Consider the following 17,154-nt stretch of genomic DNA (forward strand, 5'->3'; position numbering starts at 1 on the left):
GCCTAAACAAAAGGGAATATGTCCAAGGACAGAAACCTCTTGAGGTTTATTAGAGATCCCTACTATTTGAATTGTTTTAGCGCTACAAGGCAAGGGGTGATTGACAGTAGAGGGGTTGAGTACCAGGAGTGTGACTCCAGTGTCAGTGAGGTCTGGAAGAGATTTATCTCCAATCTGGAGAAACGTTCTTCAAGTCAATTAAGAGGGAGGATTGGGAAGAGCTCCTATAGTTCCCAGGAGCTTAGTCACTGAGAACCGGGAGGATGTTGGAAAAGGCTGATTAGAGGGCTGAAGGCACCTAAAGCACTTAAATTTGTAGCAAATTCTTTTCCAATGTCCTGACTTTTTGCAATAATAGCAGAAACTCGGGGTGGGTGGGGGATCATTTAAGGGCCTTCATTTGCTGGAGTTGAAGGTTAAGAATTTTGTCAGTCTTCCTTTTAGGTGACTCAGTTAAAGTATGAGAGAGCTGGTTTATCAGATTAACTAAATCTGGAGTGGACAAATTTTCCTGTTCCGTCCTGGTCCTTTTTACCAGAAGGAAGATGTTCTGGGTCAGCCTATGACTAAACATAGAGTTACAAGCTACATGGGTGGAATCAACATCTGAAGAAAGACCAGAATTTGCTTTAAAAATAATATGAAATCTATTGTAATAGTCATAAACAGGTTCATCAGATTTTTGTGTGCAAGTCTGAATTTTGTTCCATTCAACAGTCTTTGGAAAAGCCCTAGGAATTCCTCAACAAAGTCACTTATTGATTGCCTGAGTCTGATCATAAAATAAGTTAGTGGGCTGGTCTTTCCTCTACTAACAGTTTTCATTCAATGCTGGGCGTGGTCTTCACCTACAAGCTTATGAACAAGCTGATGTTAAGTCTTAGAAACCAGGTTGATAAATCTGAATGACTATATTAATTCAGCAAATCTGTGAGGATCTCCAGTTACTTTGGGAGAATCTCTGACCTTGACTCACAGTTCAGTGTTAGTCTAGGAAATATAAGAAATTAAGGGTTTGTCCTCTGGATCCCCCAAAGGCTTAATTTTAAAGGGATAGGTTCTGATAAGTTCAGAGGAAAAGGGAGTGGGGAGAGTTTCAGAGAAAAGGGGAAGTCTGGCAAGAGAATTAGTATTGGGGAACTGGGGATGTAAGGGATGTGTAGGCAGGCAAAAAGAAGGGAAGGGGGAAGCTGGCACTGGAGGTGGGACCTGAGCAGGAGGAGGAGTGAGACAAGATGGTGCTGGAGATGGAGCCTGAGACAGAGAAGCCAAGGAAGAAGAGCCTGAGGCTTTGGGAGCCATGTTACCTTTCTTTAATTGTTTACCTTAGTTCATCTTAAAATCTTATTTTGCAAAGATCCAATTTTAGGCTGCTGATAATGTTTGGAAGCCTAAAAATACCAATCGAAATAGGCATTCCATTTAGTTTTGGAAATTTTAGAGCTATGGTTGTCCAATTTGGTTTTAAGAAAAGTACGTTTAGGGATTTCAAAAGTTCCTCATAATGGTCATTGCCATTCTAAATTGCTTTCGGTTAGGTCAGTCCAGTTTGGTTAGACATGCACATGAAGAAGGACCTTGGTTTTCAAACATAAAATGGGCCAGGATCCCTGTAGGGAAGGGGTACCCTCAAAATATTTAGATAACTGGGATCCTATTTCTCAGAGCTTTTTCTCTAGAGTAAAATAATTCTTTTCAAACAACTTAAGCAGCTCAAATAGCTCAAACAGCCTGCAGGCCTAATACCAGCCAGTTCTAAGGGAACAGTCTAGTCCTGGAAGAGCCAGGCAGGAAGCTGCTCAGCACAGTTCCAATAGAACAGCCCCTATTTCTGAAGGAATGGGCTGGTGGCTAGCCAGTTCAAGCTGGATAAGTCTAATTTCAAAAATCAGGCCGAAGTGCCAAATGAGTAGTCGCATACAGAACAAGGTCTTAACCAAAAAAGATGAAACCTTAAAACAGATCCCAAATAAAACCTGGAGAGCTTCAAAACGCAAAGAGGATGAAGCTCAGATCCAGGAGAAAGACTTGTCCTCAAACCCCAGGGTCAGTTAGAAAAGCAGTGAGCAACAATGAGCTCAATGTAGTACCACACCTGTTTGCTTACAAGCCTCAGAGTAATCGGGGGTCTTCACTGGACCCACATATGGAACAACAAAATGTTGACCTAAAACAAACAGACAGCCAGTTATAACTCCAGAAAAAAATGGGTTTATTTGGAGAAGCAAAGAATTGCAATTTAGGGTCTACAACTATAGTGAGGCATGCACAAGTCCCCCACAAAATGGAAAGGAGAAAACTCTTTTATAGAGGGGAAAAGGAAGTTGGGGGGGGCCTATATTAAACAAAGTTCATGGCTTTTCATTGGTTGCGTTATGACAATCTCTCATTGGCTGAGCTCTTGCCAGGCAAGAAGAGGAAATCTTTCTTCTTCTGTTGGGCTCTGCTATCTTTGAAGGGTATGAGAGCACCCCTTTCTGGTCTCCTGACTCTAATTGAGGTTTCTGCTTATTAATTTTTTACAGTAGGAACTCAGCTTTCCATAATCTGATTCTAACTGAGACCAAGGTTCTGTCTAGTACGGAGCAATCCGTCCTGATTCATTATTCTGATCATTCAGTACACACAGTGCTCACCTCTTCAGAGAAGTTTTCCCAGACCACCTCCTCTAAACCAACGTCTCTCACACTCTACTCCCCAAACTGCGTTACATTTCCCGCAGTGCTCTTGTCATTACATGATTTGTATTTATAGTTTGTCCCCTTCAGATTATAAGCTTCATGAATGTAGGGACTTTGTCTCATTCACCACTGTATAGAATATTGCCCAGCACTAGAATAATGCTGGCACATAGTGGGCCCCACTAAATATGTAGCAAAAGACCAAATAAGACTAGTTAGTGCATCGAGCACCTCACAGTGCCCTAAACAAAGAAGCCTGAGATCTTCCTGCAAGGGAAACCATTTTGCTTACATTTTTTAATTTAATTTTTTATTTTATATTGGAGTATAGTTGATTTACAATATTGTGTTAGTCTCAGGTGTACAGCAAAGTGATTCAATTATACATATATCCATTCTTTTTCAAATTCTTTTCCTATATAGGTTATTACAGAATGCTGAGTAGAGTTCCTTGTGCTGTATAGTAAGTCCTTGTTGATTATTTTCTATATCGTAGTGTGTATATGTTAATCCCAAACTCCTAATTTATCCCTCCCCCCCAGTACATATATACAGGGGAACACTACTGAGTCATAAAAAAGAATGAAATAATGCCATTTGCAGCAACATGGATGGACCTAGAGATTATCATACTAAGTGAAGTAAGTCAGACGGAGAAAGACAAATATCATACGATTTCACTGATATGTGGAATCTAATGATACAAATGAATTTATTTACAAACAGACAGACTCACAGACTTCAGAAACAAACTTATGCTTACATTTTTGATTCTCAATATTCCAGTGTCTATAATATGGGGCTCAATTTTATTGTACACAACTCATTTTGGCTTCTTGCATTCACCACCATGCAGGATGATCTTTTTTGACTTCCTAAAGTTCTCTAAACCATGTGCAGAGGATGGCTGACACACTTGTTAGCTCAGGATAAATTCTTTATTAGGTTTCCATTATCCCACAAATCTTAATGTCCCAATATGTTTTTAAAAATACAATAGCAAAACTTTTTATTGCAAAAGCCATACGGGCTAAATGCTACATGGTATCCTGGTTTGGATCCTGTAACAGAAAAAGTGCATTAATGGAAAACCTGGTAAAACCTAAATGAAGTCTGGAGTTTAGTGATGTACAATGTTAATTTCTTAGTATTCATAAAGGCACCAGAGTGATGAAAGATAACTTTAGGGTAATCTAGGTGAAGGGCATACATGAATCCTATGTATTATCTTTACAAATCTTCTGTATCTCAAAAATTATTTCAGAATTAAAAGATTAAAAAATAAGGAGGCAGGCTGGTAGAGTACATATTGGGAGTTTAAAAGGCAGAGTGTAACAGAATCACAAAATCTCAGCACTGGGAGGGATCTCATGTAACATCCAGAACAACCTCCCTGCATCATAGATTAGGAATTAAAGCCAAGAGTGAAGCAATTGAAAAAGCAGCGAAACAAGTACATTAAGTATAAGTGCTATTATCTTAATCCTAATTGATATGGTGCTTTATAGTTTATAAAGTATTCCTCAGTCATACATTCATTTGCTTATTCATTCACTACCAAATGTTTATGATCACAAACTTTGCCAGACTCCAAGATTATGAAGATAAATAACATACAGTCTATGCCCTTGTGCTACTCATGATCTAATCGTATTTGATCTTCACAATAATACTGCAAGGCAGCATTACTATTTCCCCCATTTTATACATGAAGGAACGCGGTTCAGAAGCATTAGGAGACTCGCCTGCTCATAGCTAGTGCAGAGGTGGAACCCAAGCCACAGTGCTGATGCCACAGTGCTGCCGGTGAATATTAAATGTTGGTGGTATTTTTGGTCTTGAATAAAGTTGTAGTCAGTTCTGGGCTAAAGAAGATATCACACCTATGTAAGATTGACCTCTGAGGGAAACAAGGTTGAGTGTGGGAGAATAGAGTTATAGCAGATCTAGGATTCTTGCCAACTTTCCATCTTGGTCACTGTCCTGAGATCTAGGAATCAATTGTCTGAGGGAACTTGGGCTTTGCAAAATGGCTCTTGGCTGTGCTCATAGGATGGTAAACGTTCACTTCTCCCAGTAGGGGATTTGCTTCTGTCTGCATACTTGTCAGATATAATATTCCTAATGAATAAGAGATTTCCACAGAATTAGGATACCTTTCTCTCTCCTCTCTCTCTGTGTGTATGTGTGTGTTTCTTCGAGGTATCTTGAAGTAATTGAAAGAATATGGACTTTGGAGACAAACAGAATAGTTCTCAAAATGCAGCCCCACTACTAACTTTAGGCAAGTCATGTCAACTTTCTAAGCCTCAGCTTCTACTTCTACAAAGACAATGCCCCAGAATTGTTGTGAGAATTAAATGAGATAATATATATGTATCATTGGCTGTGTGTCCTTTGGGGAATTACTTAACCTCTCTAAACCTGAGTTTCCTTATCCATCAAATGGTGGTGGTGGTGGGGAACTGATTATCCAAGCCCATTTCACGGGATTGTTTTGATGATTAAAATAAATAATGCAGGTATCGTGCTTAACACTATGGCTGGCACATGGTAAGTCCTATATAAGAGTTATTTATCCTTACTATAATGACTACTCTCTGGAAACTGAAACTCAGAGATAAATGTCACACAGTTGGTAAATTATAAAGCTGGAGTTGAAATATACAAATTGCTAGGTTACAAAGACCACTGATAGGTAACATTTCGTTTTGGGAACATATAATTCAGTATACATATTAAGTGTACAATATGAATGTCAAATATTTTTCACATTTCAGATAACACAGCGGTAGTATTAGATCGCTTGGTTAACAAATATTGTAAATAATTGACTTCAGGAGCTCCTGTGGTTAATTAAGCCTGAAATCCCTGCGTGACCTGGAATTGTGCTCAGGCCAAAAGTGATCTCAGGACATAAATACATCTCATGATATAACCTGGATCTTCTCAGAGGCCTTTGGGTTAGCCTCTACTGCTTGTATTTTTCTAAAACAGGGCAGGAGTTTGTGTTTTGGGAAGAATTTCTATTTCTCCCTTGTCCTGTCCTATGGCTTTCTATCCAGAGAAGCTGTTCAGCAGTTCATTTCTGATTCACCATCTTGAAACCTGCTATATACTAGCAGAATTAAAACCCGACATGGAGAAGATAGCAGAACTCTTACCCAGATGTAGGCAGGAAGAGAGCAGACAGCATATAACTCAGCATTATTTAAAGAGACTGTTCATATCCCCATCATTGTGGCAGGGGGACCAGTAATCAGTGGTACAGTGTTTACCTTCAAAACCCCTGCACTATCCCACGATGAGATGGTTCAGAGATAGTACATGTTAGGTGAAATGTGTGATTGTGACATCAATGTATCATGAGGAAGAAAAATCAGCAAGAGTTACAATTGTCAAGAAAGGAAGATTTCTTGGAGCAGGTGAGCTTCAAATTATGTTTTATCATCTACTTTCTGAGGCTAATCTTACTGCCCCACTGGAAGGGTTCAACCTTGATAATTCCTAATGTAGGCTCCAACAGAAAGTGTTTTGTGGAGACTAGAATGTAGCTTCTCTTTCCATTTAATTGCAAATATTTATGATAATAGTAATAATAACAACTACTACCTTTCCTGCCTTCCTGCCTTTTTTTTTTAAACATCTTTATTGGAGTATAATTGCTTTACACTGTTGTGTTAGTTTCTGCTGTATAACAAAGTGAACCAGCTATATGTATACATATACCCAATATCCCCTCCCTCTTGTATCTCCCTCCCACCATTCCTATCCCACCCCTCTAGGTAGTCACAAAGCACTGAGCTGATCTCCTTGTGCTATGATAGCTTCCCACTGGCTATCTATTTTACATTTTGTAGTGTATATACGTCCATGCCACTCTCTCACTTTGTCCCAGCTTACCATCCCCCTCCCCGTGTCCTCAAGTCCATTTTCTACATCGAATCTTTATTCCTGTCCTGCCCCTAGGTTCATCAGAACCAATTTTTTAAAGATTCCATATATATGTGTTAGCATATAGTATTTCTTTTCTCTTTCTGACTTACTTCACTCTGTATGACAGGCTCCATCCACCTCACTAGAAATAACTCAATTTCGGTTCTTTTTATGGCCGAGTAATATTTCTTTGTATATATGTGCCACATCATCTTTATCCATTCATCTGTCGATGGACACTAAGGTTGGGTCCATGTCCTGGCTATTGTAAATAGTGCTAAAATGAACATTGTGGTACATGACTCTTTTTGAATTATGGTTTTCTCAGGGTATATGCCCACTAGTGGAATTTCTGGGCCAAAGAGTAGTTCTATTTTTAGTTTTTTAAGGAAACTCCATACTGTTCTCCATAGTGGCTGTACCAATTTACATTCCCACCAACAGTGCAAGAGGGTTGCCTTTTCTCCACACCCTCTCCAGCATTTATTGTTTGTAGGTTTTTTGATCATGGCCATTCTGACCACTGTGAGGTGATACCTCATTGTAGTTTTGATTTGAATTTCTCTAATGATTAGTGATGTTGAACAATTTCATGTGTTTGTTGGCTACCTTTATATCTTCTTTGGAGAAATGTCTATTTAGGTCTTCTGGCCATTTTTGGATTGGGTTGTTTGTTTTTGTGATATTGAGCTGCATGAGCTGCTTGTAAATTTTGGAGAAAAATCCTTTGTCGGTTGCTTCCTTTGCAAATATTTTCTCCCATTCTGAGGGTTGCCTTTTTGTCTTGTTTATGGTTTCCTTTGCTGTGCACAAGCTTTTAACTTTCATGAGGTCCCATTTGTTTATTTTTGTTTTTATTTCCATTTCCCTCGGAGGTGGGTCAAAAAGGATCTTGCTGTGATGTATGTCATAGAGTGTTCTGCCTATGTTTTCCTCTAAGAGTTTTATAGTGTCTGGCCTTATATTTAGGACTTTAATCCATTTTGAGTTTATTTTTGTGTATGGTGTTAGGAAGTGTTCTAATTTCATTCTTTTACATGTAGCTGTCCAGTTTTCCCAGCATCACTTATTGAAGAGGCTGTCATTTCTCCATTGTATATTCTTGCCTCCTTTATCAAAGATAAGGTGACCATATGTGCGTGGGTTTATCTCTGGGCTTTCTATCCTGTTCCATTGATCTATATTTCTGTTTTTGTGCCAGTACCATACTGTCTTGATTACTGTAGCTTTGTAGTATAGTCTGAAGTCAGGGAACCTGATTCTTCCAGCTGCATTTTTCTTTCTCAAGATTGCTTTGGCTATCCAGGGTCTTTTGTGTCTCCATACAAATTTTAACATTTTTTGTTCTAGTTCTGTAAAAAATGCCATTGGTAATTTGATAGGGATTGCATTGAATCTGTAGATGGCTTTGGGTAGTATAGTCATTTTCACAATATTGATTCTTCCAATCCAAGGACATGGTATATCACTCCATCTGTTTGTATCATTTCTAAATCTATTGATTTGAGTCTCCTCCCTCTTTTCATGATGTGTCTGGCTAATGGTTTATCAATTTTGTTTATCTTCTCAAAGAACCAGCTTTTAGTTTTATTGATCTTTGCTATTGCTTCCTTCATTTAGTTTTCATTTATTTCTTATCTGATCTTTATGATTTCTTTACTTCTGCTAACTTTGGGGGGTTCTTTGCTCTTCCTTCTCTAATTGCTTTAGGTGAAAGGTTACATTGTTTATTTGAGATTTTTATTGTTTCTTGAGGTAGGATTGTATTGCTACAAACTTCCCGCTTAGAACTGCTTTTGCTGCATCCCATAGGTTTTGGGTTGCCGTGTTTTCATTGTCATTTGTTTCTAAGTATTTTTTTATTTCCTCTTTCCTTTATTCAGTGATTTCTTGGTTATTTAGTGTTGTATTTTTTAGCTTATATCTGTTTGTATTTTTTAACATTTTTTTTCCTGTAATTGATATCTAGTCTCATAGCATTGTGGTCAGAAAAAATGCTTGATACAATTTCAGTTTTCTTACATTTACTGAGGCTTGATTTGTGACCCAATATATGATCTATCCTGGAGAATGTTCCATGAGCACTTGAGAAGAAAGTGTATTCTGTTGTTTCTGGATGGAATATCCTATAAATATTAATTAAGTTCATCTTGTTTAATGTGTGATTTAAAGCATGTGTTTCCATATTTATTTTCATTTTGGATGATCTGTCCATTTGTGAAAGTGGGGTGTTAAAGTCCCCTACTATTATTGTGTTACTGTTGATTTCCCCTTTTACGGCTGTTAGCATTTGCCTTATGCATTGAGATGCCCCTATATTGGGTGCATAAATATTTACAATTTTTATATCTTCTTCTTGGATTGATCCCTTGATCATTATGTAGAGTCCTTCTTTGTCTCTTGTAATAGTCTTTTTTTTAAAGTCTATTTTGTCTGATATGAGAATTGCTACTCCAGCTTACTTTCGATTTCCATTTGCATGGAATATCTTTTTCCATCCCATCACTTTCAGTCTGTATGTGTCCCTAGGTCTGAAGTGGGTCTCTTGTAAACAGCATATATATAGGTCTTATTTTTGTATCCATTCAGCCAGTCTATGTCTTTTTGTTGGAGTATTTAATCCATTTACATTTAAGGTAATTATCAATATGTATGTTCCTATTACCATTTTCTTAATTGTTTTAGGTTTGTTTTTGTAGGTCTGTTCCTTCTCTTGTGTTTCCTGCCTAGAGAAGTTCCTTTAGCATTTGTTGTAAAGCTGGTTTGATGGTGCTGAATTCTCTTAGCTTTTGCTTGTCTCTAAACGTTTTATTTTCTCTGTTGAATCTGAATGATATACTTGCTGGGTAGAGTAATCTTGGTTGTAAGTATTTCCCTTTCATCACTTTAAATATGTCCTGCCAGTCCCTTCTGGCTTGCAGAGTTTCTGCTGAAAAGTCAGCTGTTAACCTTATGGGGATTCCCCTGTATGTTATTTGTTTCTTTTCCCTTGCTGCCTTTACTATTTTTTCTTTGTATTTAATTTTTGATAGTTTGATTTTATGTGTCTTGGCATGTTTCTCCTTGGATTTATCCTGTATGGGAACTCTCTGTGCTTCCTGGACTTGGGTGACTATTTCCTTTCCCATGTTAGGGAAGTTTTCAACTATGATCTCTTCAAATATTTTCTCAGACACTTTCTTTTTCTCTTCTTCTTCTGGGACCCCTATAATTTGAATGTTGGTGTGTTTAATATTGTCCCCAAGGTCTCTGAGACTGTCCTTAATTCTTTTCATTCTTTTTTCTTTATTCTGCTCTGCAGTAGTTATTTCCACTATTTTATCTTCCAGGTCCCTTATCCATTGATCTGCCTCAGTTATTCTGCTATTGATTCCTTCTAGAGATTTTTAAATTTCATTTGTTGTGTTGTTCATCATTGTTTGTTTGCTCTTTAGTTCTTCTAGGTCCTTGTTAAATGAGTCTTGTATTTTCTCCATTCTATTTCCACGATTTTGGAGCATCTTTACTATCATTACTGTGAATTCTTTTTCAGGTAGACTGCCTATTTCCTCTTCATTTATTTGGTCTGGTGGATTTTTATCTTGCTCCTTCATCTGCTGCATATTTCTCTTTCTTCTCATTTTGTTTAACCTAATGTATTTGGGGTCTCCTTTTCACAGGCTGTAGGTTCATAGTTCCTGTTGTTTTTGGTGTCTGCCCCTAGTGGGCAAGGTTGGTTCAGTAGGTTGTGTAGGCTTGTTGGTGGAGGGGACTGGTGCCTGTGTTCTTGTGGATGAGGCTGGATCTTGTCTTTCTCGTGGGCAAGACTGTGTCTTGTGGTGTGTTTTGGGGAGTCTGTGACCTTATTGTGATTTTAGGCAGCCTCTGTGCTAATGGGTGGGGTTGTGCTTCCATCTTGCTAATTGTTTGGCATTGGGCTTCCAGCACTGGAGTTTGCTTGCTGTTGGGTGGAGCTCAGTCTTAACATTCAGATGGAGATCTCTGGGAGAGCTCCTTTCCTGCCCTTTCATAATAAACTTTGTGCTATGCTCTGGGGTAGACACTTAACATATAGCTTCTCTTTAATCTTCATGTAATACTATCAGGGTAGAAATTGTCATCTCCATTTTGTGTAAGTAGGTATAAATGTCAGCAGAAAGGACAAGATGAGGAATGGAGTCATTCTGTTGGGGCTTAAGAGAGAAATCCAGAACTTTTAAAGCTCCTTTAAGTAGGCAAACATGCTCCCAAATTGGTTTGCTTCTGCCACTTGCCATTTCACTGCCCCACCATCCCAAGCCAGTTTCTTGTTTCTCTTTTCTCTCTTTACTACAAATCTACTTCTTCTCTCCAATATCTGTATTGTTGTGGTGTCTCTTATTAGCACAGTTGTCTGGAAAGGATTGCAGACCAAGTACAGCACCTGACATAGAGTAGGTTCTAATGACTATTTGTTGAAAAACTTAACAAACATTCTGAAACTCTGTGACCCATGTTATAAATGTCTGATAGCAACTCAAAGGATTATTCTGGGGAAAATAGAATTTACAGGAGTCAAACTTTACTCTAAAAGAATGAGTCTCCCTTGGTGGAATTTAAACCCTCATCAAGCTGGGTTGGGAGAGAAACACTGGGGAGTAAGAGCTTTGCCACATGGTCTCCCGGTCACATGGAGTGGCTACCAGCCTGGATGATGGTCAAAGCTGCTCTTATTTCATATTTGCCGTGGAGCTGAAGACTGGATAGCAGTCCTGGAAACACGTCTGTATGTTTATAGAGCTGGAAGAAAGCTACCAGCACAACCAGCCCACCCATTTGATGGGACTGTAAAAGCTCTTAACCAAGATAGTGCTGCTTTCCTTTACCCTGTTCTCCACTCAACCCAATGCCACCCCCAACTTGCTAAGAGTTTGGACTTTCTTTGAGTTGGGACTGAGACCAGCAGAGACTGGAAGGAGAGACTAAAACTTCACAGAGGAGTTCACCAGCAAAACCAGATATGTGCACACCTTCCAGTCCTGGCCTCCATCATTGGGCCTGACCAACAGCCCTGGACCCAATGAAGAACACAAAAAAACAGTGAGAAAGCCTGGCCGGAGATTGAACCAGAAGCAGAATGACAATCCTGGAGCAGCAGTTTGTGCACCCTGAAAGTTCATGACCAGGAGCTTTGGCCTCAGAAAAATCTGAGTTTGGATCCTGGATCTTCCTGTTTCTATCTTCGCCAAGATTTTTGCAGGCATCATTTTATTTCATCCTCACAGTGACTTAGATGAGGCTCCACACAGCATGTGAAGGTCAGGGCTAGGACCAGAACTCATGCTGCTGATTCCTCAACAAGGGCTCTTTCCCCTGCATCCTATCACTTCCATGTTTTGTTATTGTGGACACAGGAGAAGGTTTTGTCTTTGCTTTTAGGGTGAAGGCCCTGAGAGAAACCACTTTCAGAAAGACCACTTTCTCAGAAAAGGTCCATGACTATTGTCAGAGGAGGAGTAACTGCCTGCTGATTTTCCTTCTAGAAAGTTTCTAGTGTCAGGTGGAGCACAGCTAACAGTGCTCCAGTTTGTGAAACTGAGCCTCCAGGCTTCAAAGAGATGATAAGAAAGAAAATATGGCTTTTCAAATGGAGAGGAGAGAGTCCTGAATGAGGGCACCCCAGGGTCCTGAGACTCTGAGGGAATGTTCTCAGGGAGTCTGTGCCTAGGGCTCAGCTGGGGTCCTGTCACTGTACACCGGGAAAGCTACAGTCTTGGGCTCAAACTCTTTTCTGTGGACCATTCAGGAGCAACAACCAAGTGCTGGGAAGTAAAGCAGATCCTCAAGAATGTCTTTTCACCATCAACCATTTTTAAAAATTGAATCTGGGGCTTCCCTGGTGGCACAGTGGTTGCGAGTCCGCCTGCCGATGCAGGGGACACGGGTTCGTGCCCTGGTCCGGGAAGATCCCACATGCCGCGGAGCGGCTGGGCCCGTGAGCCATGGCCGCTGAGCCTGCGCGTCCGGAGCCTGTGCTCCGCGATGGGAGAGGCCACAACAGTGAGAGGCCCGCGTACCGCAAAAAAAAAAAAAAAAAAAAAAAAAAAAAAAAGCATCTTGATTAGTTGCTAATAAAACTCTTTAAAAAAAAATTGAATCTGAATCACTTTAATGATTCAAGTTTTCTTCTCCAACTTCCCCCGCCGCTCCCATTGACAGGCTGCCCTCATTCCCTTTCTCACCTGCCTGGTTCCTGTGTTTGCAATCCTGCAGTTTGTGGCCAAATGTTTAACTGAGTCGTATTAAATAAGGTACTTTTTAAAAAGGTGATTGAAAGGGAGAGAAATGCCTAAAGCTATATTCATTTTTCACCCTCGTCCTGGAGTAGGCTTTGTTCCTGAAAGAGAAGGTGGAAGTGGGAAGATGGATTGCTCAACGTGAGTTCCTGAGAACTACTTGGAGGGAGTTTCAGGGCCCTTCCTGGATTTGAATGACAGGCTTTTAAAAGTCCATTCTGCCTCTGATAATGGAAGATGCCCTCATCATTCATTTGTTCATCATTCTTCCATCAAACATTTGCTAGACCCCACTGTCAGGCACTGTGGGGAATTCAAATTGAAGATTAAGTGATCTTTCTCCTTCAAGGACTTTACCGTCTATTGGGGGCAATAAGTCATACTCAAATATCTATGCTGCAAAGTGGGTGTGTCAGTGACTAAGACAGTTGACTGCTGTGAGCTTTGTTTTAGGGAAACAGCAGCTCAAGGAACACATATGAGTCCACCAGCTTTCCACTGATGGAGACTGGGAAGCCAAGGGCAGATTTCACAGAGTATACTCACAAGTGCCGTGTGGACTAAATGAAAGTATGATGACAATAGTAAGTAATTTATTAATCATTAATAGACACTATCCCCAGAGTTGTATATACATTGCCTTATTTGGTCTTCACAATAACTTTAATAAGTACATACTGTTATTATGCCCATTTTACAGCTGAGGAAACTGAGACCATTAGAGGGTCTGAAGCCTGTCAAAGGTGACAGTCAGAAGTGGTTGGAGCACCAGTCCAGCAACATAGCCTATGCTCTTAACCAACCTGCTATACTGCTCCCACGTGAGTGTGAAAATGTACCCTTACAAAAATCCAATTCTAGAAGGAATCATTTCATTGTGTTGGCCTCATGTACTGCCAAACTCCAGTGCAGGCTCACTCTACTAAAATGTGAGTGCAATGGGACAGAAGCTGGGGGAGGTGAGCTCTCTTTGGTTGTCTAACTTTCATCATATGTTCTTAGGCCCTGGGCCTGTAGTGTCCAAATAATCTTCACAGGGCAGTGTTATCTGAGGTGGTGTGTGAAAGAGTGACACACACACTTCCCATACAGGACTATGGGGTCAGCTGCCTGGCTGGCAGCCGGCGGAGAATTCATGGAACTTGGATAGCCTTCAGAACTGGTACCCCGTGAAACCATTCAGCTTATCTTGCTACATTTATTTTTGCTTATGGGAACTCACCACCCTGGGAATGCTATCCCTGTGATAGTCTGAGTGCACAGGACAAACCAAGACAATGGAACAACAGCTCCAGGGAAACCACAGCCTGGCTCAGTTCTGAAAGGGCTGTTTTAGAGGAAGGCAGAATTTTAGTGATGGTAAGGAGGAAGCTCACAGAGAGCACCAGTTTGCTGCACCGTCTCTCTTTGGACACATATGAGCTTTGTTTACAACTCTTAGAGCTTTCTGTTGAAGTTGGCTTTCACTCGCATTGCTAGGATTAGGATAGAACAAGACCATGCTGGAAGATCAGCCCCCAAGGCTACCCTTCAGACCTTGGTTGTCCATTCCAAGTGTGTGGCTTCCTGATACATACCAGGTGTTTTCCAAGGCGGTAATACTCCTGATGAGATGTGAGTACTGGTAGAGCAAAGAAGACTAGATCATCAAAGGGCACAGGTCTCAATTTACGTCATAAATTGCACTATTGATCTCCTACAGTTGAGCTTTCTAAGGTCTTTCAGAACTTCTTACACGTCCTGGGAACCTGGAATTCAAGCCAGTTTGTATGGTGACCGAGTACCAAGCCCACCTCTCAATTCTTCTTTCCACACAGAAGCACTGTGATTGAAACAGAATAGTGAGGGAGTACAAGTTTGTTGAATGAATGAATGGATAAATAAACACATGTCTGAATATATATAAGCATAAATGAATAAATGAATAATAAATGATGAAAAGTACAGATGCTTTCTGACCAGACATGAAATATATTTAATATCTAGTTTTGTCAGACCCAGAAGATCATTTCCAATAATTAAAAAGAATGAAATGAAATCCAGTCACTGATGGTTTTATAGTTTGTGTGTCAGCAAGGTCCCTCTCACCTATCAGCATCAGGTACTTATTCTTACTTTACCTATTATATTTTCTGGAAACTTACCTTTCCTTGAAAAGCAGGGTTGTATTCCAGCAGCTGTCAGGTTGTGACACAGAGACAACTGCCTTCTCTGCTTACTCATAAGAGGGAACATGATCAATGGCCAGGTGGGTAAGAATACAAAGAAGCAGAGGTAGCTAAAGACCTCCTTTGGAAGGTTTTATGAAAGCTCTCACTCTGCGCAAGGTGGGAGCCCACTGCGGCCAGGTAGAGAACAGCAACCTCATCAACACAGCAAAAGGAGCAAGCCTTAAGGCACCAGTGGGATATGGGGAAGGAGTGGGAGAAAGTGGAACAGGAGATGGAACAAAGGGAGAAATGATTACACTATTCTAAGCCAACGCTTAGCTAGCAAGGTGCTGTGAAGATGAAACAGGCTGATTCCTAGACCAATAGCAGCCCAGATAGAATGAAACAGTGAAAATTCATGTGACTGCAGGGAGGGTCTGTAGACTAGAAGAATTAGAACTGAGCAGCTTAGACAGGAAAGGGACCCTTAGAGGATGTTTGAGGAGTTCAGGTGGCCCGTCACCACTCTGTAAGGACTGCCTCCATATGCCAGGACCCACAGTGGGCACTGGGGATAGAATTTTGACCAAACACTCCCTGACCACGTAGAGCTTGACGTCTAGTGGGCAATAGAAAGATTCCCGGATATGTTGTGAAAACTTGGGGTTGTGGTCCCAGCTCCCCACAGCTTGTACTGGGTCACCCTGTACAAATCGCTGTGCCCATCTGGGCTTTGCCTGCTGAGTATCCTTGTGCTCCGTCTCCAGGCTTATGCTTCTAAGAAGGTCTTGTGAAAGCTTCTCTTTGTATTCTTTTTATTTTAATGCAAGTAATGTGAATTACATTATCTTTTATTTTAAATGGCATGAACAATATAATATTGCATTTGTAAAAATTCCAGATGCCTCTATATCCATTCATTTATGCATTCTTCCATCTAACAATATATTCATAGAGGTCTAACAAGAGCAGAGTTTCCCAATTTTCCTTCGGTTGAAAGACTGTGAATCATTTGAATTTTAATGGTGAGTATACATCATTCCTACCAGTAAAACAAAGGTTTTTTATGATTTGCATAAAAATGGAATAAATTGTAAGGAATCTAGGTCATTGAAAGAGTGTCATGACTCAATAACTGAGGGAGCTGGGATCTTGGAAAGGGGGGCTCTACTTGTGTATCGTTGTGGTTGGTTTACTTGGACTTGTTCTCTTCTCTTCAGGTACCAGACGTGCTCCAACAATGGACTGGTGGCAGGATTCCAGAGCCGCTACTTCGAGTCAGTGCTGGATCGGGAGTGGCAATTTTACTGTTGTCGCTACAGCAAGAGATGCCCATATTCCTGCTGGTGAGTTTAGCAGCCAAACGCAACTCCTCACTGCTTCTGGGGCTGGAGGGGAGCTTGCGGGGTGGTGGGGGGCGGTGCTCTGGTCCAGGTTTCTGGCTTCAAATAAGCCTGGGCTGTCACAAACAAGTTTTAAATATAGCATCTAGCCTATAGAAGGGGATGGATGGATGGATGGATGGATGAGTGGAAAAAAATGTCAGAATAATACTCACACTGGGAGAGACCTTACAGGTCATCAACCCACTGCTCCTATATCCCTCTTTTGGCAGAAAAGGAAACAAACAGAATAGAGCAAGGATGTGACTTGCCCGAAACCACCCAGCTATTTCATGGGGGTTCACTTCTAAGCTGAAGTGTACTGACTCCTGTTTTAGTGCTCTTTTCCCTCTATCACAATAACTACTCATCACATCCAAGGCTGCTGAACCCATCTGGGAACTTATGTTTTCCCACGGGACTTCTCTGGAAGAAGCCAACCCTGTTCCAGGTCAGAGTGGCAAACATAGTATATAATTACAGACTGAAAAAGGAGGCTAGTGCTTTCTAGATAACTATGTAATTCCAGTCTGTGAAATTTTGTTCCTTTCCGGCTCCCTGGGCTGATGCCACATATCCCCTGACCTAGACTTTGGGTTGACTAGGAGGATGTGTGTATATTTATTTACCCTGATAACTTACACTGGATGTTGACAACGTAACTTGTCCCAAGTTCTTCAGTCTGCAAACAAGTCAGACATTTCTGCTTTGGACAAAGGAATCCAAAAGTGTCAACATTTGAAGGTTGGCT

At 40.6% G+C, this 17,154-nt stretch overlaps 1 protein-coding gene and 1 long non-coding RNA gene across 2 annotated transcripts in view; one reads left to right on the forward strand and one right to left on the reverse strand.

Moving 5' to 3' along the window:
* Positions 1–17,154, forward strand: part of DPT (dermatopontin) — a 38,237-nt gene that overhangs the window by 4,903 nt on the left and 16,180 nt on the right. The window contains exon 2 of the mRNA XM_004269732.3: positions 16,242–16,367. Within this exon, the coding sequence (XP_004269780.1) occupies positions 16,242–16,367 (126 nt within the window). The remainder of the gene's footprint in view (positions 1–16,241; positions 16,368–17,154) is intronic.
* Positions 1–17,154, reverse strand: part of LOC125965643 (uncharacterized) — a 35,497-nt gene that overhangs the window by 2,238 nt on the left and 16,105 nt on the right. Inside the window, exon 2 of the long non-coding RNA XR_007479815.1 lies at positions 14,449–14,693. This is a non-coding gene — a long non-coding RNA (uncharacterized LOC125965643). The remainder of the gene's footprint in view (positions 1–14,448; positions 14,694–17,154) is intronic.

The sequence above is a fragment of the Orcinus orca genome, chromosome 1 (genome assembly GCF_937001465.1).
Source record: "Orcinus orca chromosome 1, mOrcOrc1.1, whole genome shotgun sequence".
NCBI lineage: Eukaryota > Metazoa > Chordata > Mammalia > Artiodactyla > Delphinidae > Orcinus > Orcinus orca.